The following is a 22424-nucleotide window of genomic DNA, read 5'->3' as shown; positions in this document are numbered from 1 at the left end:
TGCAGATGGGTTTGGATGGAGTCCAGGAGGACTACATAAGGAAGGCTGAGTATCCCTTCAGCTCAGAGCAGAAATGGATGGCTGTTAAATGTGTTCACAGGACACAGCAGGTAAGCTTCAGTGACTGCTCCCCTGTGCACTGGCTGTGGAGGCTGCTGCCTGCCTTGCCTAACCTCTTCATGTTTCAGGGCAGGGCAGGCTGGTGGTGGTGCACAGGGCTGGGGATGTGGATGCAGCTGGTGTTCCATCAGCTGTGCAGCTGGTCAGAGCTTGAGCTAAGACCTTTAAATCTCTCTGTAGGTTTAATTTCTCTCCTCAGCATGACCTCCTTCAGCATACAACTGTGACCTGTCTAATGTGTGATGTCTGCTGAGATGAGAGTGTGATTATTAGGTTGGCACTTTTCACATGGCCACTTTGGAACACACCTGAATAGACACAGGCAAAGGAGCAGGTGCTCAGGTTTAGAAGCTGGCCTGCTCTCAGTAGAAACCCACACAGGTCAGAAGGGAAGGAAAGGAACACTCAAAGCCCTGGTTTGGGATAAGGAGTTGAATGGAAATAATCCCATGAGCAGATCCTGAGCTCTTCCCCAGCCACCATCCCATGTGCAGATCCTGAGCTCTTCCCCAGCCACCATCCCATGTGCAGATCCTGAGCTCTTCCCCAGCCACCATCCCATGTGCAGATCCTGAGCTGTTTCCCAGCCACCATCCCATGTGCAGATCCTGAGCTCTTCCCCAGCCACCATCCCATGAGCAGATCCTCAGCCCTTCCCCAGCCACCATCCCATGTGCAGATCCTGAGCTCTTCCCCAGCCACCATCCCATGATCAGATCCTGAGCTGTTCCCCAGCCACAGTCCCATGATCAGATCCTGAGCTCTTCCCCAGCCACCATCCCATGTGCAGATCCTGAGCTCTTCCCCAGCCACCATCCCAGGAGCAGATCCTGAGCTCTTCCCCAGCCACAGTCCCATGAGCAGATCCTGAGCTCTTCCCCAGCCACCATCCCATGATCAGATCCTGAGCTGTTCCCCAGCCACAGTCCCATGATCAGATCCTGAGCTCTTCCCCAGCCACAATCCCATGAGCAGATCCTGAGCTGTTCCCCAGCCACCATCCCAGGAGCAGATCCTGAGCTCTTCCCCAGCCACAGTCCCATGAGCAGATCCTGAGCTCTTCCCCAGCCACCATCCCAGGAGCAGATCCTGAGCTGTTTCCCAGCCACCATCCCATGAGCAGATCCTGAGCTCTTCCCCAGCCACAATCCCATGAGCAGATCCTGAGCTGTTCCCCAGCCACCATCCCAGGAGCAGATCCTGAGCTCTTCCCCAGCCACAGTCCCATGAGCAGATCCTGAGCTCTTCCCCAGCCACAGTCCCTTGTGCAGATCCTGAGCTTTTCCCCAGCCACAGTCCCTTGTGCAGATCCTGAGCTCTTCCCCAGCCACAATCCCATGAGCAGATCCTGAGCTCTTCCCCAGCCACCATCCCATGAGCAGATCCTGAGCTCTTCCCCAGCCACCATCCCAGGAGCAGATCCTGAGCCCTTCCCCAGCCACAGTCCCTTGTGCAGATCCCAGAACAGCCAAAGCAGAAGCAGCAGTGGAAGGCAGCCACAACACAGCCCCAGCCTGCAGCCAGCCCAGCAGAAACTCCCAACAGCCAAAGCCAAGCAGCAGCAGGAAGCAGAGCAGGAAGCCTCTCATGTGCCAGTCTGAAGTCCAAGCTGCACTCTGCTGGTGCAGAGCCTCTCCCCTGTGAAGAGAGGCTGAGAGCCCTGTTCCGTCTGGCTGCTTAGTGTGGAGAAGAGAAGGCTGTGAGGGACCTGATCAATGTCTATCAATAGCTGAGGGCTGGGGGTCCAGAGAGGGGGCCAAGCTCTTTTCAGTGTGCACAGTAATAAGGAACAATGGAGACAAACTGGAACGTGGAGGGTTTGACCTCAACATGAGGAGGAACTTTGGTGTGAGGCTGCTGGAGGCCTGGAGCAGGCTGCCCAGAGAGGTTGTGGAGTCTCCTGCTCTGCAGACTTTCCAAGCCCACCTGGATGTGTCCCCCTGTGGGGCCTCCCCTGGGTGCTGCTGCTCTGGCAGGGGTTTGGGCTGGATGATCTCTGGGGGTCCTTCCAGTCCCTTACCTTGTGTGATCCTGTGCAGCTGGCAGGGTGGCAGCAGGGGCCTGGGTGTGGGCAGCAGCTGAGGCCAGGGCTGTGTGTGTGAGCTGCTCTCACACAAGCCCTGCACACCACATTGCTTTCTTCTTCCAGGACAAGCCTGAAGTGTGCTTCATGAAAGGTGCTTATGAACAGGTCATCAAGTACTGTACATCCTATAACTGTAAGGGGCAGACCCTACCTCTTGTGCAGCAGCAGAGGGAGCAGTACCAGCAAGAGAAGGCATCAATGGGCTCTGCAGGACTTAGGGGTAAGGCTGTTTCAGTCTCTCAGCTTGTATCAAACGGCACTGGTTGTTTTAGAGGCCAAGCAAAACCCCCAGGAGTGGTTTCTATGTTCAGGGAGTGCCACAGGGTTGTTCAGTGCTCCTTGGAAGTGAAGGTTTGGAGAGGCAGGTGCAGTTGCCTAGGGCCTGTGTGCATGGGTAAAGCACAAAGGCACTGCTGGGGTCTGTCACCTCTTGCATGGGACCATGCCTGGCCACTCCAGAGCTACCTAGGAGCTTCTGTGTTGCAAGAGACATTGCCTCTGGGGACTTCCATCAGGTGTGAATGTGCTCATTGCTTTATTTCCTTGGCTCCTGGCACCTGTGGTGGGTTGAAATTCCCTCCCCCCCCCCATTAAATTGGCAGAGCAGCTCAGCTGGAGGCCAATGAAGCTGCATTGACAAGCAGAACTACACTCTGCCGTGGAGTGCAATGGATGTGTACAGAAGATCCAGGGTTTACCACACCTACAGCTTATGAACAGCACAAGAACCCCCCTGGACAAAACCAGGGGAGACAGCAGCAGCTTCCCCACCCCCTGCCCCCTTCCCTTGTACACCATAGAGGAGAGAGGAAAGCAGAGGGGTGTTTGAGACCCTCAGCCACAGCAAAGAACACAGCCCAGGCCAGCAGATGCCAGCAGGAGCCCAAGTTAGTATCTGCTGGAGCAAGGAAGGCAACAAGAGAGCAAGGAGGTTAGTCAAACCTTGCTTTGGTAGCAGTCTCTCCAGGGGGCTTGTTCAGAGCTGATCATTGCTTTCCCTGTTGCACCCAGGGCTGAGTTGTTTACCTGCCACCACTTTCTGTTCAAGATGTGTGGGAAACTGCCAGGGCACAGCCTGGCACTACCCCAGCACCTCTGTGAGTGAGGGTGGCACAGCTGGCTGCAGGTGCTGTGGTAGTTAGCCTGCAAGGGGAGGAGCTGGGCAGGCAGTGCTTTTCACAAGGAGATTGGTAGGAGGTGGTTGTGGGCAAGCCTTGCACCTGGCTGGAGATGAGCCAGTGTGTGCCCAGCTGGCCAAGGAGGCCACCAGCATCCTGGCCTGGGTCAGCAATGCTCTGGCCAGCAGGGCCAGGGAAGTGACTGTCCCCTGTCCACTGGTGAGGCCATGGCTTGAGTACTGGGTTCAGTGTTGAGCCACAAGGACACTGAGGGGCTGGAGCAGGCCCAGAGAAGGGCAACACAGCTGGGGAAGGGTCTGGAGAACAGGGCTGGGGAGGAGCAGCTGAGGGGGCTGGGGGTGTTCAGTGCGGAGGGGGCCTGGGGGGAGACCTCTTTGCCCTCTGCAGCTCCCTGAAAGGAGGTTGCAGTGAGGTGGAGGTTGGTCTCTTCTCCCTGGTAACAAGTGATGGGGTGAGAGGAAATGGCCTGAAATGTGCCAGGGCAGCCTTAGGGTGGAGATGAGGAAGAATGTCCTTGCTGCCAGGGTGGTCAGGGACTGGCAGGGGCTGCCCAGGGAGGGGGTGCAGTCCCCATCCCTGGGGGTGTTCAAGGGGCCTGTGGCCATGGCACCTGGGGACAGGCTTTGGTGGCCTTGGTGGTGCTGGTTGCTGGCTGGGCTGGGTGAGCTCAGCCTGGGCTGTATGGTTGGTGCCTTTGGCCTCTGCAGAGAGCCCTCTAGGCCGTGGGGCAGCCCTTGCAGGGTTCTCTGGAGGCAGGGGCAGTGTGTGGCTCAGGAAAGGGCTGGGGTGCAAAGGAGTGGAACTGAGAACATGTGCCGGGGGGGGGGCTCCGCTGGTGCCGGGAGGGGGGGGTCCTGGGGCCAGGGTGGGGGGGGTCTGCTGATGCTGGGGAGGGGGGGGGTCCCCTGGTGCTGAGGGAGGGGGTATCTCCTGGGGTCAGGAGGTGGGGGGTCCCCTGGTGCCGGGGGGTGTCTCCTGGTGCTGTGGGGGGGGGTCCCCTGGTGCCAGAGGGGGTTTCCTGGGGCCGGGAGGGGTGGGCTCCTGGTGGTGGGGTTTTTCAGTCAGGCTTTGTTTCTGCTTCAGTCCAACCTCAACCTGCGTGCAGGGTAGTGTTGAAAAACGGGAGTTTGCTTTTCCCTTCCAACCCTGCTGAGACTTAAACATCTTTGAGGGGAGGGTCTGCTGTAAGAGACATCCCAGACAATGTTTGGCACAGCCTGGAGGAAGGCTGCCTCTGGAAGAGGGAAAAAGTGAGAGCAGGAAACAGAACCTGCCGAAAGCAATCCTGCCTCTCATCCTCCTGCATGAAAGAGGCCACAAAGCCAGCTGCTCTTCTCCTTCCTCACACTGAGAGAGTAACCTTCACCTGGGAGCCAGCAGAGCAGGCCCTTTGCAGGGCTGGGGTGCATGTGCTTGGTGAGGAGATGAGAGGAAGCCTGGAGCAGGAGCAGGCTGTTGTGAGTCCTCAAGGTGACAGCCACTGCTCCCCAGGGCTGGAAACAGAGCATGGCAGCTGCCCTGCCTTGCCCAATTCTGAGCTGCCAGTTCCCAGCAGGTGGTGTGAGTGCTGATGGAAACATTCATTTCAGATCTTAACTGGAGGGTTTTGTCCCCCTTTGTCTCCTCCAAGTTCTGGCCTTGGCTGCTGGGCCTGAGTTAGGGCAGTTGACCTTCCTGGGGCTGGTGGGAATCATCGACCCTCCACGGACCGGCGTGAAGGAAGCTGTTACTACCCTGATCACCTCAGGAGTTGCCATCAAGATGATCACTGGGGATTCCCAGGAGACTGCAGTTGCCATTGGTATGAACAACCCACTGCCTTTGCTCCTCTCTTGTGCTGAGTTAATTGCTGTGAAGTGTGGCCTGGTGAGAGCTCCGTGCCCGGGGTCACTGTGGCACAGTGGTGTTAGGAGGAAGGAGAAGCCCCAGCCCCAGCCCCCTGGCCTGGAGTGCTGCTTTGGGCTCCTTACTGTGCCTCCCCAGGTCAGTTTTCATTCTCTGCCCTGTATCTTTGAACTGTGAATTTCTTGGAGAGGAAAAGAGAAGTGGGGAGATTGAGATTGGCTGTGAGGAAGAAGTTGTTCCCCATGAGGGTGGTGAGAGCCTGGCACAAGTTGCCCAGGGAGGTGGTGGAAGCCTCCTGCCTGGAGGTGTTTGCAGCCAGGCTGGATGTGGCTGTAGTGTGAGGTGTCCCTGCCCATTGCAGGGGGTTGGAAGTGTCTGAGCCTTGAGGTCCCTTCCAGCCCTGCCAGCTCTCTGTTGTGTGACTGAGCTGTGGTGTTGCTACAGAACCTGACCCCTGCAGACCTAAATGATGCAGGGAAACAAACTCCTGATGAGAGCAGGCACTGGAGCATGTCCTTGTTACTTCCTGCAGCACACTGGGCCAGCAAGGAGTTAAGGTGTTTCACACCTACTATTTCCTGCAGCATTTCAGGTTTAAAACAAGAGGCCTAAGCAGCTGTGCTGTTAGGGTGTTCAGAGGGTGATCTCTTACAGTGACTTCTTTCTTCTCTGTTCCCAGCCAGCCGACTAGGATTGTATTCCAAAAATTCCCAGGCCATCTCTGGAGAAGAAATAGATGACCTGGATATTCAGCAGCTCTCCCAAATTACACCAAAGGTCTGTCTGGGTAGAGTTCTGTCCTGAGAAATGCTTTTTTCTGGGGAAAGCTAAAGCAGAACTTCAGCTGCAGCCTGGTTCTGACACAAGCAGGTGACCCAGGGAATGGCCAGAGGCTTCTAGTGCCCAGCCCAGACTCTCTCAGCCTGACCACAGTGCCAGGCAAGATCATGGAGCAGTCATCCTGAGTGCAATCACACAGCACTCACAGGATGGCCAAGGGCTCAGGCCCAGCCAGCATGGATTTAGGAAGGGCAGGTCCTGCCTGACCAACCTGATCTCCTTCCATGCCCAGGTGACTGCCTGGTGGATGTGGGGCAGGCTGTGGATGTGGTCTGCCTGGACTCCAGCAAGGCCTTTGACACCATCCCCCACAGCAAACTCCTGGCCAAGCTGTCAGCCCCTGGCTTGGACAGCAGCTCTCTGAGCTGGGTTAGGAACTGGCTGGAGGCTGAGCCCAGAGAGTGGTGGTGAATGGTGCCACAGCCAGCTGGCAGCCAGGCACCAGTGGTGTGCCCCAGGGAGCAGTGCTGGGCCCTGTGCTCTTTAACATCTTCATTGATGATCTGGATGAGGGCTGAGTCAGTTATCAGTACATTTGCTGACAACACCAAGCTGGGGCAGGAGTTGATCTGCTGGAGGGTAGAGAGGCTCTGCAGAGGGACCTGGACAGGCTGGACAGATGGGCAGAGTCCAAGGGCAGGAGATTGAACACATCCAAGTGCCAGGTTCTGCACATTGGCCACAACAACCCCAGGCAGTGCTACAGGCTGGGGTCAGAGTGGCTGAGAGCAGCCAGGCAGAGAGGGACCTGGGGGTGCTGGGTGGCACAAGTCTCTGGGTGGCACTGGGTCCCTTGGGATGCAGGCCCCAGCAGGAGGTGGCAGGCCCAGACCAGGTGGCACTGGGCTGAGTGCCTGGTCCCCAGCTCACAGCAGCAGCAAACAGCTCCCCCAGGCAGCAAGGGGGAGGCAAGAGGGAGCACAGGCAGTGACCCTCCCTTACCTGGGGTGGAGACAGGAAATGGCAGTGCAGTAAACATGAGCCTGGGACCCCTCTCCTGTGTCCCTGCCCACCTGGGCCCCCCTGCCACCCACCTAGGGAGTCAGGTCTGCCCAAGGGGTTGAGTTTCCCCCCACCCCCTGCAGGCCTTTACCCCAACACCCTCCCTGTGCAGCTCCTTAGGGGAGCTGTCTGCCTCTTCAGTGGGTTTTGATGGACCTGGGGTGACAGGTGGAGAAGTTTCAAAGGGTTAATTATCAGCTTATTGCTGAATACTTCTCAGTTACTGAGCAGAAGTGCTGGCTGCTGGTGAGGCTCTGAGTGTGAGGCCAGCATCAGGAGCAACCCAGGCTCAGGCTTGGCTGTGTTGCTAGATTCATGCTGCTCTGTCTGTGAAGGACTGCAGCATGCTTGAGTCTGATGAGAGCAAGCCAGAGGCCAGGCTTTGCAACCATCCAAGTGCCAGGTGCTGCACATTGGCCACAACAACCCCAGGCAGTGCTGCAGGCTGGGGTCAGAGTGGCTGAGAGCAGCCAGGCAGAGAGGGACCTGGGGGTGCTGATTGACAGCTGCCTAAACATGAGCCAGCAGTGTGCCCAGGTGGCCAAGAGGGCCAATGGCATCCTGGCCTGCATCAGGAACAGTGTGGCCAGCAGGAGCAGGGAGCTCATTCTGCCCCTGTACACTGCACTGGTTAGGCCACACCTTGAGTCCTGTGTCCAGTTCTGGGCCACTCAGTTTAGGAAGGAGGTTGACTTGCTGGAAGGAGTCCAGAGAAGGGCAACAAAGGTGGGGAGGGGTCTGGAGCACAGCCCTGTGAGGAGAGGCTGAGGGAGCTGGGGTTGCTTAGCCTGGAGAAGAGGAGGCTCAGGGGAGACCTTCTTGCTCTCTGCAACTGCCTGCAGGGAGGTTGTAGCCAGGTGGGGGTTGGTCTCTTCTCCCAGGCAGCCAGCACCAGAACAAGAGGACACAGTCTCAGGCTGTGCCAGGGGAGATTTACACTGGAGGTGAGGAAGAAGTTCTACAGAGAGAGAGAGATTGCCCATTGGGATGTGCTGCCCAGGGAGGTGGTGGAGTCACCACCCCTGGAGGTGTTTAGGAAGAGCCTGGATGGGGTGCTTTGTGCCATGAGTTATTTGACCAGATGGTGCTGGGTGATCAAGTTGGACTTGGTGATCTCTGAGGTCTTTTCCCACCTGGTTAATTCTGTTCTATACTAAATGTGCACATCAGCCTTGTGTCTTCTTTGGGGACTCACAGAAGCAAACTGAGAAATAGAAAGGGTGTCCCAGAGAGTCATTTCTGGTTCACTTGGGGAGAAGGAAGTCCAGCTCAGCCACAGGCAGCACACTGGGTGTGTGAGTGAGGGCTGTGCACCTTCAGTGACTGCAATATCACAGTATCACTAAGGTTGGAAGAGACCTCGAGGATCATCGAGTCCAACCTGTCACCACAGACCTCATGACTAGACCATGGCACCAAGTGCCACATCCAATCCCCTCTTGAACACCTCCAGGGATGGGGACTCCACCACCTCCCTGGGCAGCACATCCCAAGGGCCAACAACTCTCTCAGTGAAGAACTTTCTCCTCACCTCCAGCCTAAACCTCCCCTGGCACAGCTTGAGACTGTGTCCTCTTGTTCTGCTGCTGGTTGCCTGGGAGAAGAGACCAACCCCCACCTGGCTACAACCTCCCTTCAGGGAGTTGTAGAGGGCAATGAGGTCTCCCCTGAGCCTCCTCTTCTCCAGGCTAAGCAACCCCAGCTCCCTCAGCCTCTCCTCACAGGGCTGTGCTCCAGACCCCTCCCCAGCCTTGTTGCCCTTCTCTGGACACCTTCAAGTCTCTCAATGTTCTTCCTAACCTGAGGGGCCCAGAACTGGACACAGGACTCAAGGTGTGGCCTCTGTGCATGCCTGAGCCAAGTCCTGTCTTAGGTGAGAGGCATTCAGTTAAAGTCAGCTGAACAGTCACCCAGAGGGCTCTCAGGGGAGAAGTCTGACTCCTCTGAGGGGGTCTCAGGGGAGAAGTCTGACTCCTCTGAGGGGGTCTCAGGGGAGAAGTCTGACTCCTCTGAGGGGGTCTCAGGGGAGAAGTCTGACTCCTCTGAGGGGGTCTCAGGGGAGAAGTCTGACTCCTCTGAGGGGGTCCCAGGGGAGAAGTCTGACTCCTCTGAGGGGTCTCAGGGGAGAAGTCTGACTCCTCATCCAGCCTCTTGGAAAGCAGATGGGAGTGCCAGGTGTGGCATTCATGGAAAGCTGAGCTCCATGTGATCCAATTTCAATTTACAGGGAAGATCACAGGCCCAACAAAGCTGAACTCCTCCTGGCATGGAGCCTTTATTGATGAGCGTTAAAGCTGCCACCTCTTATTGATCTGCTCTAGGAAACGGTGGAACTGCAGCCCCCTGAGGCCCCTGCCACTGGCAAAGGACAGGAACTGTGGAGTCAGCATGGCAGTCACCTGTGTGAGTGGAGGCAGGGAGGCCAGCAGCAGGTTCCTTCCCCATTTCAGGAGGTTTTTAGGTTGCCTTTTCCATCTTGAAATGGGGCAGCACCGACTTGGGTTACCAGGCCGTGCTTTGACTCTGCCCTGGGCTGAATCAGTGCCCTGTTGAAAACCCAGCTTGCTCATGCTTCAGCTGTAGAGCCAGTGAGTGCTGCTGGCCAGTGAGAGGATGGTTTTCACCCTCTAGCTGTACAGAATCCCCTGCAGTTCCTCACACCTCTCAAGGTTTCACTGCTCCTTCCTTGTGCTTCCCACAGGTCGCAGTCTTTTACCGCGCCAGTCCCCGCCACAAGCTGAAGATTATCAAGGTATGTCCCAGCTGCTGGGCTGGTGCTGTGGCTGCTGCTCTGCTGCCTCTTGCTCAGCTCCAGCCAGCTGCAGGGTCTCAGGATGGAATCAGGCAGGAATTTGGTTTGGGAGTGAAGTGGATTTGGAGGTGCTGCCAAGAGAAGTGCGCAGTGCCCGCAGGGGAAGGGCAGCTGCCGGCAGGCAACATCGCACTGCCTCCTGTGTAGGCAGCTGGGGGGGGTGGAGGTTCTGTGTCACACTGCTGCTGAATTGCCTAGGAACCTGCAAGGGGTGGGTTGGTGATGCTGCCAGAAGAAGAGAAAAGGGCAGTGACTGTCAAGCAGGGCCTGTGGTAACGTTGCCATGCAGAAGGTAGCAGAGGTGGCACGGCTGGAAGGGTCACTACAGCAGCGAGGAGGAGAAGGGAGGCAACCCCTGAGGCAGCTGGGAGGCACTGGGCATTTTGAGAGGGTGACAGTGTTCAAATAGAAATACAGGACCCTCTTCCTTTCTCTGGAGCTCTTTGCTGTCTCTGAAGGGCAGCTGTGGTACAGCTTTAGAATGGAGGCTGCCTGATGAGTAGGTGCAGTGGAACCCTCAGGTCATGCATCAGAACTCACTGCCTTACAGAGAGCTGCATGCTGGGGAAGGGTTTCACAGCACAGTTACAAGCAGTGGGGGGGTGGGTGTGCAATCATCAAGCTTGTACCTGTCTCTTGTAGGATGAGTTACTTGACTTGAGCTCTCTCCCTCCCCCCAGTCCCTGCAGAACAACGGTGCAGTGGTGGCCATGACAGGAGATGGAGTCAACGACGCTGTCGCCCTGAAGGCTGCGGACATCGGCGTGGCCATGGGGCAGGCTGGGACTGATGTCTGCAAGGAGGCAGCAGACATGATCCTGGTGGATGATGATTTCCAGACTATAATGTAGGTGGCATTTCTCTGCATTGTGCCCTGCAGTTTCAGCAAGGGCTTGCCTGGGTTGACACCCAAAGCAGTGCCCCAGCCTTGGCAGTGCAGCAGCTCTTGGTGAGCTCTCCACCACGGCAGGACAGTCCCCTTGGTGGGGATCAGCTGAGATAGCCTCTTGAAAAGGAGCTGGGAACACACTTGTAGAAAGGGCATCTAAGCATTTCTGCCTTTGTCTGGATGCCCAGGGAAGAATTGACATGTTTAGACCTTTTGCTGCTTTGATCTTGCACCTAAATCATAGTATCATAGAATCAGTCAGGGTTGGAAGGGACCACAAGGATCATCCAGTTCCAACCCCCCTGCCATGGGCAGGGACACCCCACACTAGATCAGCCTGGCCACAGCCTCAGCCAGCCTGGGCTTAAACATCTCCAGGGACGGGGCCTCAACCACCTCCCTGGACAACCCATTCCAGGGCTTCACCACTCTCATGGGGAAGAACTTCCTCCTCCCCTCCAGCCTGAATCTCCCCACCTCCAGCTTCATTCCATTCCCCCCAGTCCTATCACTGCCTGAGATCCTGAGCAGTCCCTCCCCAGCCTTTCTGTAGGCCCCTTCAGATCCTGGAAGGCCACAATGAGGTCACCTGGGAGCCTTCTCTTCTGCAGACTGAACAGCCCCAGCTCCTTCAGTCTGTCCTCACAGGAGAGGTGCTCCAGCCCTCTGCTCATCCTCCTGGCCCTTCTCTGGACACCTTCCAGCACCTCCACATCCCTCTTGTCATAGGGGCTCCAGAACTGGAGGCAGGACTCCAGGTGGGGTCTCCCCAGAGCTGAGCAGAGGGGGAGAATCACCTCCCTTGCCCTGCTGGCCACACTTCTCCTGATGCAGCCCAGGCTCTGATTGGCTTTCTGGGCTGCAAGTGCACACTGAGAGCTCCTGGTGAGCTTCTCCTCCCCCAGCACCCCCAAGTCTCTCTCCTCAGGGCTGCTTTCCAGCCACTCACTGCCCAGCCTGGATTTGTGCCTGGGATTGCCTCCACCCAGCTGCAGAACCCTGCCCTTGCTCTTGTTGAACCTCCTGAGGTTGGCTTGTGCCCACCTCTCCAGCCTGTCCAGCTCCCTCTGGATGGCCTCCCTTCCCTCCAGCTGTCTGCTGCACCACACAGCTTGGTGTCATCAGCAAACCTGCTGAGGGTGCACTCAGTGCCACTGTCCATGGCACCCACAAAGATGTTGAACAAGCCTGGTCCCAGGACTGATCCCTGAGGGACTCTGCTTGTCCCTGGCCTCCACTAGGACATGGAGCCATGGACAGCCACTCTTTGGGTGCAGCCATCAAGCCAGTTCCTTATCCATCTAGTGGTCACCCCTCACACCCATGTGTCACCAGCCTGGAGACCAGGATGTGGTGGGGACAGAGTCAAAGGCTTTGCTCAGCTCCAGGCAAACGACAGCAGCTGCTCTCCCCTCAGCTATTGATGTTGTCACCTGCTCATAGAAGGCCACCAGGTTGGTCAGGCAGGTGTGAGGAGCAGGAGGGGGTGCAGACTGGTGGAATTCCAGCAGCAGCATACCTGGAAACAGAGCTGAGGTGAAAGTGTGGGGCTGTCAGCTGTCACTTGGATCCAGCTTGGTTGCATTTTTTCACTTCAGAAGCATAAATCCCAGATACAAAACCAGAGAGAAAGTTCCTCTTGGTAAAGACAAACCCACACAGCCCTGTGTTTGCTTTCAACTCCTTCATTGTGGCATTTCAGGAGAGGAGCAGAAGCCATTGAAGCAGTGCAGGTGAGAAGTTGCCACCTTCTGGGAGCCACCTCTTGTGTTGCTCTGTCAAGAGAGCAGAGCTGAGCCTCTCTGGCTCTGCAGTTCATGCCCCTGCCTTTGGCAGGCAGTGCTGCTGGCAGAGCTGGTGTGCTCCCCACTGACATCAGCCTTCATCTGGAGTCTAGGCAGCAGTCTCAGAACACTTGAGTTTGTCTCAAACCCCCTGGGAAGCAGAGGTACAGCCTAAGGAGACAGGATAAGGCAGCAGTAGCTCAGAAGAGGGTGACCTGGGAGGTAAAAGCTTCCAAGGCACTGTGGTGCAAGGAGAAAAGGGAATTGCTTTAAGACACTCAGCCCATAGGAGGGCTGTCTGTGGGAAGTGCTTGGCTTGGGCTCCAGGAGGATTCTGCTGGACTGCTTCAGCCAGGTTTGCTCACTCAGGTTGTCAGAAGGAGAATGAAGAGTGGTGAACACTGCTGGGAAAAAAGATTGGAGCTGCCCTAGTTCTGCAGCCCTGCCCAGCCTCTCCAAGTTGTGTCTTAAAGTTACAAAAGGGATCAGAGGCTCACAGGATGTTGGGAGGGACCTCTGGGGAGCTTCCAGTCCAAGCCTCTGCCAGAGCAGGAGCAGAGAATCCAGCACAGGTCACACAGGAACACATCCAGACAGGGCTGCAAAGGCTCCAGAGCAGGAGACTCCACAACCTCTCTGGGCAGCCTGCTCCAGGCCTCTGGGACCCTCACAGTCAAGAAGTTCCTCCTCATGTTGAGCTGGAACCTCCTGTGCTGCAGTTTCCATCCATTGCTCCTTGTCCTACCCCAGGGCACAGTGAGCAGAGGCTGTCCCTGTCCCTTCCTTCCTGACCCCCAGCCCTCAGCTATTGATAGACATTGATCAGATCCCTCTCAGCCTTCCCCTCTCCAGACTGAACAGCCCCAGGGCTCTCAGCCTCTCCTCCCCAGGCAGTGCTGCAGTCCCTGCAGCATCCTTGTAGCCCTGCCTTGGACTCTCTCCAGCAGATCCCTGTCCCTCCTGAGCTGGGGAGCCCAGAGCTGGATGCAATATTCTAGGAGTGCTAATTAATTGTTCCTGGCTCTTGGGGCAGTGGAAGAAGGAAATGAGCCTCATGTGCAGCAGAGCCACTTGACCTAGATGTCAGCAAACCCTTCCTGCCCACTCCAGCTTGCAGCAGTGTGCTAGGCACGTTGCAGCAGTGGGCACTGCCCATGCCTCATGGGGGTGCAGCAAGGGTAGGTGGCCATGCTGTGCTGCTGAGGGCTTGGAACAGGATCTCATGGGGGGGTGGGGAGAGGCTGTTAGGGGCTTGGTTTGGCTTTGAAATAATCTAACTTGAATTGAGAAGCCTCCTGGAGGGGGAGTGGTGAATCTTGCCCAGGGGGGAGTGGAGTTCATTACATTCCATTTTGAAAGCCCCCACTGCTGTGGGGGATCTGAAAACCAATGGCTGCCAGAGTCAGCAGGGCAGGGCTCCCCTTTGTGTCCTGCCATTTGTGTGGCTGCTTACACTGAGAGCTTGCTGGGGGTTCTTTTGAGCTGCCCTGGCTTGGACTGCAGTGATGTGCTGTTTGTTTTTGATTGCAGGTCTGCAATTGAAGAGGGTAAAGGAATTTATAATAACATAAAAAACTTTGTTAGATTTCAGCTGAGCACGTAAGTGAAACCCTGCCTCTCTGCCCACAGCTTCTCCCAGCCTGCCCCTGGCACAGGGCTGCTGCAGCCCTCGCCCAGCCTGCTGCCAGCCTCTGCCCGGCGCTTCCCAGTGCTCTGCAGTGGGTGCCTGGCTTCATGGCTAAGGCACCAAGTGCAACAAGCAGCCCTCTGGCTTGGGCACAGCTCCTGCTCCCCTCTGAGGAGTCAGGAGAAGCAGCACAGTTCCCCCTGGCTCCTTGGTGAAAGGAATCGTTCCTTCCTGAGGCAGGGCCTGGGTATCAGCTGGAGAGAAACAGGGTGGGGGGAGGTTAGTTGCTGTGTCCTCCATGGCCTGCTCTGTGGCATGCCACAGCTCTGGGAGGCTGCCTCCTCCTGCCTGCACACCAGGATCCCTGGGGCAGCTACATGGTGTGAGACACAAGGTCCTTGAACCTTAGTCCAAGTGTTTGTGTCCAAGAGTTTAGTCTGTGGCTGTGCTGGGTTCAGGAGCATGCTCCTCCTCTCTGCCACCCTGTTCATGTGCTCTCTAGAGGCCTGCATGGCACTGGAGAGCAGCCAGGCAGGGCAGTGTTTGCTGCTCTCATGGGAGTGCTATCTGCAGGGGGTGGGCAGTGAGTGACCCTTTTCCTCCTGGCCCCCTTTGCAGGGAGGGCACAGCAGGTTCAGGGAAGCACCACGGGCAGAGCTGCTGTGAGCTGTGCTCCCTGCTTGGTGGTCATGGAACCACTTCCTCCTGCACTGCAAGCTCTTGGTGCCTCCTTGCTTGGAGAGGTTTCTACCACCAAGCCCACAGGCACCTCCAGTCTGTTGGCAGGCCTCCTCTGCAGGGTTTTGTGGGGCCCCTGGGGGAGGGCCTTGCCTGATCAGCCTTAGCCTGATTGGGGTAAGATGCAGAGTGCTGACTTTCCTTGCCAAAGCAGTGCTTCTTGAGGAGTGCCAAAGTGTTCTGAATGCATTCCTGCTCTGCCTTCAGGGCTGGGCTCGTGTCAGTCCTGGGTGACAGGGGCAGGGCCTGGAGCTGCTCTCAGGCAGTCATAGTGCTGATTACAAAGCAGTTAGCAGTGCCTCTTCAGTCGTGTTTCATGCTGACAGCTGTGAAAATGGATTCTCTCAACAGGAGTATAGCAGCACTGACTTTAATCTCACTGGCTACATTAATGAACTTTCCTAATCCTCTCAATGCCATGCAGATCTTATGGATCAATATTATCATGGATGGGCCCCCAGCTCAAAGGTAAGCAATTAGTCAGAGAGCTTTGTAGTCCTCTTGTGTAGCAACAAGTCCTGCACCAGGAGGCTGCTGGAACACTGGCACAGGTTGCCCCAGGGAGGTGCTTGAGGCTCCATCCCTGGAGATCAGAGAATCAATAAGGTTAGAAAGGACCTCAGAGGTCATCAAGTCCAAGCTGTCACCCAACACCTCCTGACAACTAAACCATGGCTCCAAGTGCCACATCCAATCCCCTCTTGAACCCCTCCAGGGATGGGGACTCCACCACCTCCCTGGGCAGCACATCCCAATGGCTAACAACTCTCTCAGTGAAGAACTTTCTCCTCACCTTGAGCCAAGGTGAGGCTGGACAGGGCTGTGGGCAACCTGATCTAGTTGGGGATGTCCCTGCTGAGTGCAGGGGGTTGGACTGGGTGAGCTTTGGAGCTCCCTTCCAGCCCAGCCCAGTCTGTGATGTTGTGAGGAAGATGGCTGCTGGGACAAGAGACTCTGTGCAGCTCTGGTGACCTGTTTCTGAAATGGCAAAGTTCCCCTGTGCACTGCAGTGTTTGCAGGGTAGCTCTGTGTTCATGCTCTCTGCTTTGCTTTGGTATCTGCTGGTAATTGAGAGAGCTGCCATGGGCAGATGTGCCCAGACAGGATTTTGGCTTCCTTCTGGGTTCTTAGAATCACAGAATCAACCAGGTTGAAAAGACCTCAGAGATCAGCAAGTCCAACCTATCACCTAATCCCTAACACCTCCTGACAACTGAACCATAGCTCCAAGTGCCACAGCCAAGCCTTCCCTGAACACCTCCAGGGATGGGGACTCCACCACCTCCCTGGGCAGCACATCCCAATGGCCAATCTCTCTTGCTGGGAAGAACTTTCTCCTCACCTCCAGCCTAAACCTCCCCTGGCACAGCTTGAGACTGTGTCCTCTTGTTCTGGTGCTGGCTGCCTGGGAGAAGAGACCAACCCCCACCTGGCTACAACCACCTTTCAGGTAGTTGTAGAGGGCAATGAGGTCACCCCTGAGCCTCCTCTTCTCCAGGCTAAGCAACCCCAGCTCCCTCAGCCTCTCCTCACAGGGCTGTGCTCCAGACCCCTCCCCAGCTTTGTTGCCCTTCTCTGGACACCTTCCAGCAAGTCAACCTCCTTCCTAAACTGAGGAGCCCAGAACTGGAGACAGGACTGAAGGTGTGGCCTGAGCAGTGCTGAGCACAGGGCAGGATGACCTCCCTGCCCCTGCTGGCCACACTTCCTCTGAGCTCCTTTGCTGCAGACTGCTGGTGAAGGGAGAGGTGGGAAGGAGCTCGCAGTAGATTCCTTGGCTAGGTGGAGCACAGTAACAGCCATGGGAGACATCACTTAAGCTGCAGCTTCCTTTACCATGGGCACTGGGCCTCCCAGTGCTGTCAGTTGCCTGTGTGCTCTCACCCAGCAGGGTTACAGGAGTTGCTGTCACCACACACAGCTCAGTTTTCTGACAGTGGATTTTCCCTCTGCTGCTTGCAGGGTGTGGTGCACAAGGAGGTGATTCTGAGGCTCTGAGGAGGAGATAAAAACACCCACCCCCATCTACTGGTGACTTGGGGTTCTGTTTTGCTGATGACAGAGTGAGGTTTGTAGTTGTTGTGCTGACTAATGTGACCTCTGCCCTGCTCAGCCTCGGGGTGGAGCCTGTGGATAGAGATGTTATCCGGAAGCCCCCCAGGAACGTGAAGGACAGCATCCTGACCAAGAACCTGGTGGTGAAGATCCTGGTCTCAGCTGTCATCATTGTCTGTGGCACACTCTTTGTCTTCTGGAGAGAGGTAGGTCTGGCAGGAGGACACAGCTCACAGCACTGACAAGCTGGCTGGATGTGGCTGTGAGCAGCCTGCTGTAGTGTGAGGGGTCCCTGCCCGTGGCAGGGGGTTGGAAGTGGCTGATCCTGGAGGTGCCTCCCAGCCCTGGCACTGCTGGGATTCCATGAGTCAGAAGAGGTTCCTACCAGCAGCTGGAATTGGGAATCTCTATCATAGTATCATAGGGTTGGAAGGGACCACAAGGATCATCTAGTTCCAACCCCCCTGCCATGGGCAGGGACACCCCACACTAGATCAGCCTGGCCACAGCCTCAACCAGACTGGGCTTAAACACCTCCAGGGACAGGGCCCCAACCACCTCCCTGGACAACCCATTCCAGGGCTTCACCACTCTCATGGGGAAGAACTTCCTCCTCCCCTCCAGCCTCAATCTCCCCACCTCCAGCTTCATTCCATTCCCCCTAGTCCTATCACTGCCTGAGATCCTGAGCAGTCCCTCCCCAGCCTTCCTGTAGCCCCCTTCAGATCCTGGAAGGCCACAATGAGGTCACCTGGGAGCCTTCTCTTCTGCAGACTGAACAGCCCCAACTCCTTCAGTCTGTCCTCACAGGGGAGGTGCTCCAGCCCTCTGATCAACTTCCTTTTGTCCATGCTCAGTTATTGCTTCCCTGGTGCAGGGGAGCTGAATGCATCACACTGTCCCAGTGCATTAGAGGTTGGAAGGCACCTCCAGAGATCACTGGGTCCAAGCCCCTGCCAAAGCAGCATCACCCAGGCTAGTCCCCTGGTAGTTGGATACCCTATGAGGTATCATGAGGTGCCACTGGGCACCACCCCAGTGCTGTAGAGTTCCAGAAATGCAGAGGGCAGAGAGTCTCAGAAGTCCTTTATTGCTGAGCTGTAGAATCCCCAAAACTACAGAGCCTGAGTCCCACTCACAGCAGCAGTCCTGGGAGCCCCTCACAGATGAAGCAGCTAACAGAGGCAGAAGTCCTGAGTATATCCCTGGCAGCATCCCTGACCAGAGAGATCCCTGAGGCCCTGACCAGAAGCAGCTGACTAACAGAAGTCCCTGGCAGCCCCAGACCCCCCAGGCTGCTCCTAGCCTGAGTCCCTAATGCCCAGCTCTCCCTTGCAGCTCAGAGTGGCTGTTTGCTCTACTCTGTTGCCAGTCCCTTACCCAGTAACACCCAACCACATCTCATCCCAGTGAGAGCTGCCAGCATGCCAGGGAGGTGGCTCCTGTAGCATGTTCCCCTCCAAGGGTGCCAAGGTGAGGCTGCTGTTCTTGGCTCACATGGAATGTGACTGGCCTGCTCTGCACAGCTAAGGAACCCTGCACTCTGCACAGGGCCAGCAGCAGCGCTCGGCGCGGTGGCCGCAGCCCTCGGTACCCAGGCAGGGGGGAAGGCTTTTGGGAGCAGCTGTTGAAGAGCAGAGTTTTCCTCCTCACTCTGTGTTTTCAGCCTCTGCCACATTCAGATCTCCTTTGGAAGCAGTGGCCTATAGAGGGTGTGATGGTTTAGGGGCTGGATGCCTTTAGAACCACAAAGTTAGACCTGCAGGAGGCCCAGAGTGTGCAGGAGGTGGGGCAGGAGGTGTGCCAGGAGGGGTATTGCACTCCCAGAAGCCCTGCATCCCTATACAGCTGGCCATGGCAGGGGGGGTTTGGACTGGCTGAGCCTTGAGGTCCCCTCCAGCCCTGGCAGTTCTGGGGCTCTGACCCATTGTGTGATGCCAAGCTCAGCTGGGGGCCTGTAGCTCAAGGCCTGTTCTGTTGTTGCAGCTGAGAGACAACGTGATCACCCCCCGAGACACAACCATGACCTTCACCTGCTTTGTGTTCTTTGACATGTTCAATGCCTTGAGTTCCAGGTCTCAGGTGAGTGAGCTGCTGCTTTGCAGAGGGTAAGCACAGCAGCTCTCCTGGAGGGGGGACCTTGCTGTGTTGCCTGCAAGCTTCCCTCACAGCTGCTGTTCAGCTTCAGAGCTTCACATACTTAGCAGGGCAGACAAGGCTTAGCTTCCTTCCTTGGTTTGGGTGCTGCAGAGCTGCAGGGAGTGCTGCTGTCCTGGCACAAGCCAGGACAAGTTATGACAAGCTGGAGCATGGTTGGCCTCTCACTGCTGTTCACACTTGGGTGGCTTTCTCCCTGAGAACCCAGCATCCCTGCCAGCCCCTGACACCTCCTGAAGGCCTTCACCTGCCCCTGAAGCCACCAGGCAAGGGGAGAGTCTTAAACCCTTCTTTCTGGCTGCATTTTGGGTTCAAGGCACTGTTGTGCTGGCTGGAGAGAAGGGCACTGCCAGCCTGCATCACTGGCCTGCAGGCTGCTCCCCAGCAGGGAACACTTCCAGTGCAGAGGGCACTGCTGCTGCGCTGGAGCTCAGCCAGCCGGCCGGGGCTGCGCAGGCAGCCTGTGGCCTCTCGCTTAGCAAAGGGAAGAGGCTCAGGGCCTTGTCCTGGCTGATCCCAAGGGTCAGCAGTGAACCTTGACATGTCTCACACAGCCTGGGTGCCCAGCTGGGCGGCTCTGAGCCCTGTCTGCTTGATCCTGCAGGCCAAGTCGGTGTTTGAGATCGGACTCTGCAGCAACAGGATGTTCTGCTACGCCGTGCTGGGCTCCATCATGGGGCAGCTGCTGGTGGTGTACTTCCCTCCACTGCAGAAGGTTTTCCAGACAGAGAGCCTCAGTGTCCTGGGTAAGCACAGCTCCCTTTCCCACAGGCTGGACACTGTGGCCTCAGCTGGATGGGCTCAGCTGGTGATCCTGCAGGAGCCCTCTCTGGCTGTTGGTATCACAGCAAGGGATGGGAGCCTGCAGCTGGCTTGGGCTGGGTTGAGCTGTTCTGTTTGGGAGCCCCGACTGCAGTGCCTGAGCTGTGCAGCTGCTCAGTGCCTGCTCAGCTGCCTCATGCATGCTCAGGTTCTTTAGCAGACATTTTGCTGCAGGCAAAAAACCCCAAAGCAGAGCCTGCTGGAGCTGTGCAGCAGCACTGATGCTGCTATTCAGCAAGTGTTCATGCAATCAGTAAGGTTGGAAAAGGCCTCAGAGATCAAGTCCAAGCTGTCACCCAACACCTCCTGACTACTAAACCATGGCTCCAAGGGCCACATCCAGTCCCCTGCTGAACACCTCCAGGGATGGGGACTCCACCACCTCCCTGGGCAGCACATCCCAATGGCCACTCCCTTAGTTAGAAATCCTCATCCTTCCTGTGGCCTTCCAGTATCTGAAGGGGGCTCCAAGAAGGCTGGGGAGGGACTGCTCAGGATCTCAGGTGGTGATAGGACTAGGGGGAATGGAATGAAGCTGAAGGTGGGGAGATTCAGGCTGGAGGGGAGGAGGAAGTTCTTCCCCATGAGAGTGGTGAAGCCCTGGAATGGGTTGTCCAGGGAGGTGGTTGGGGCCCTGTCCCTGGAGGTGTTTAAGCCCAGGCTGGCTGAGGCTGTGGCCAGGCTGATCTAGTGTGGGGTGTCCCTGCCCATGGCAGGGGGGGTGGAACTGGCTGATCCTTGTGGTCCCTTCCAACCATGACTGATCCTGTGATCCTATGGTTTGTGTCTAAGCTCTGCACCTTCACTTCCTGGTGCTGCCCAGGTGGATCCTTGCTTCCCTGTGCCCTGAGGCTGCCCTGCTGTGCTGGGTTGGAGACTCCCCCAGCGCCCAACTGCCACACGTGGGGGCTGGGAGGCACTGGGCAGGCCCTGCTCTGCTGTGAATCTGCCCTGGGCAGCAGGTTTGAACAAGGCCACTCCTCTCTCTGCAGATCTCCTGTTCCTGCTGGGCCTGACCTCCTCTGTGTGCATCGTGAGTGAGGTGATCAAGAGGCTGGAGAGGAGCAGGGAGAAGGTGCCGAAGCGGGGCAGCTCCGCGCCGCCCGCCGCCTCCTTCCTGGACGTATGATGCATATTGCATCCTCCCTCTGCGCAGCCAGGAGGGCAGGAGAGAGCAAGGCCAGTAGGGAGGAGCAGGACACCCTCAGGGGCTCTGGACAAGCCCTCCCCTTTCCCTGGCTAAGGAGGAAGGTCTCTGTTTCAGGACTGTTTAGGATTTGCCTCCCAGCTGGGGGAGCAGCAAAGGAATTTATGCAACTTCGGTAACCTCCTTCCTCAGACCTCAGTTTCCTGTGGCTGGGGGCTGGGGGCCTGGGGGGGAGGGGGGTAATTTAAAGAAAGACCTAAGCCCAAGCCCCATTTCTGCACTTCAGAGCTAGGACTGTGTACAATCCTCCTCCTAGAGATCAATATTGGAGTTGGTTTTTATTTAAACATTGTTCACTTTCACTCGGGGAGGGAGGGGAAGGGAGGGGAGGGGAAGGGGGAGGGGAGGGACTTTGCTACTAACCCCAGGAGAAAAGAGGCTTCCCCAGGCACTGCAGGGGCTGGGCTGTCACAGGGGGGGCATCTTCTAGCTACTGTATTTATTGACTTCACCCTGCAGCTGTGTGAGGGGCTCAGCCCCTCCTGCTGCTCTGGTTTTTGTATGCCCAGGGGTGTTTTGCACAGGGGGGGGCTGCTGCCAGGTCACTGTTCTGCTTTTCTCTCTTCTCTGTGATTCAGAAGCCTACTCTGCAATTTGAAGTAAATGTTTGCTTTTCTTAGCAGTGTGGTCTGTGCTTCAGGAGGGGCATTTGCAGCAGGGCAGCAGCACACTGCTGGGGAGAGCTGGCAGAGGGCCCTTGGGTGGTGTCTTGGTCCAGGGGGACTGCTTAGACCCACAGGAGTGCTGCTGAGGCAGGAGGCACTGAGAGGGTTTGTAGTGTGTGGAGTTAGGAAGTGAGGGCAAAGGTCTCCCATGGCAAATGGTTTGGGGAAAGCAGAGTCTGCAGCCTTCAGCTGCTAAGCCTTAGCTTCACTCAGAGCACCACAGAGTGGCTCAGGTTGGAAGGGACCTCAGAGCTCAGCTGCTCCAACCTCCTGCCATGGCAGGGACAGCTCTCACTTAGACTCTGCTGCTCAAGGCCTCATCCAACCTGGCCTTGAACACCACAGCCTCCCTGGGCAGCCTGTGCCAGTCTCACCAGCCTCACACTGAAGAACTTCTTCCTCAGCTCCACTCTAACCCTGCTCTGCCTCAGCTTCAAACCATTCCCCCTTGGCCTGGCTCAGACACCCTCAGCAAAAGTCTCTCTGCAGCCTTGCTGCAGGATCCCTTCAGGTGCTGGCAGGCAGCTGAGGTCCCCCTGGAGTCCTTTTCTCCAGGCTGCACAGCCCCAGCTCCCTCAGCCTGGCCTCATGGCAGCGCTGCTCCAGCCTTTGGATCATCCCTGTGGCTTCTCCTCC

At 56.9% G+C, this 22424-nt stretch overlaps 1 protein-coding gene across 6 annotated transcripts in view; it reads left to right on the top strand.

The window, feature by feature from the left end:
- ATP2C1 (ATPase secretory pathway Ca2+ transporting 1) overlaps positions 1–21742 on the top strand; it is a 68702-nt gene extending 46960 nt beyond the window's left edge. For all 6 annotated transcript variants that reach the window (XM_068146372.1, XM_068146377.1, XM_068146374.1 and 3 more), the window contains 12 exons: positions 6–110; positions 2270–2426; positions 4976–5146; positions 5870–5967; positions 9734–9784; positions 10525–10691; positions 14048–14116; positions 15234–15350; positions 16996–17143; positions 18924–19019; positions 19699–19840; positions 20909–21742. In XM_068146372.1, coding sequence (XP_068002473.1) covers positions 6–110; positions 2270–2426; positions 4976–5146; positions 5870–5967; positions 9734–9784; positions 10525–10691; positions 14048–14116; positions 15234–15350; positions 16996–17143; positions 18924–19019; positions 19699–19840; positions 20909–21045 — 1458 coding nt within the window. In that variant the 3' untranslated portion in view covers positions 21046–21742. The remainder of the gene's footprint in view (positions 1–5; positions 111–2269; positions 2427–4975; positions 5147–5869; positions 5968–9733; positions 9785–10524; positions 10692–14047; positions 14117–15233; positions 15351–16995; positions 17144–18923; positions 19020–19698; positions 19841–20908) is intronic.
- Positions 21743–22424: the final 682 nt, after the last annotated feature.

This window comes from Melanerpes formicivorus, unplaced genomic scaffold (genome assembly GCF_026170545.1).
Source record: "Melanerpes formicivorus ecotype bairdi unplaced genomic scaffold, bMelFor1.0.p_v2 SCAF_13, whole genome shotgun sequence".
NCBI classification, from domain to species: Eukaryota; Metazoa; Chordata; class Aves; order Piciformes; family Picidae; genus Melanerpes; species Melanerpes formicivorus.
This window is presented reverse-complemented; position numbering and strand designations above follow the sequence as displayed.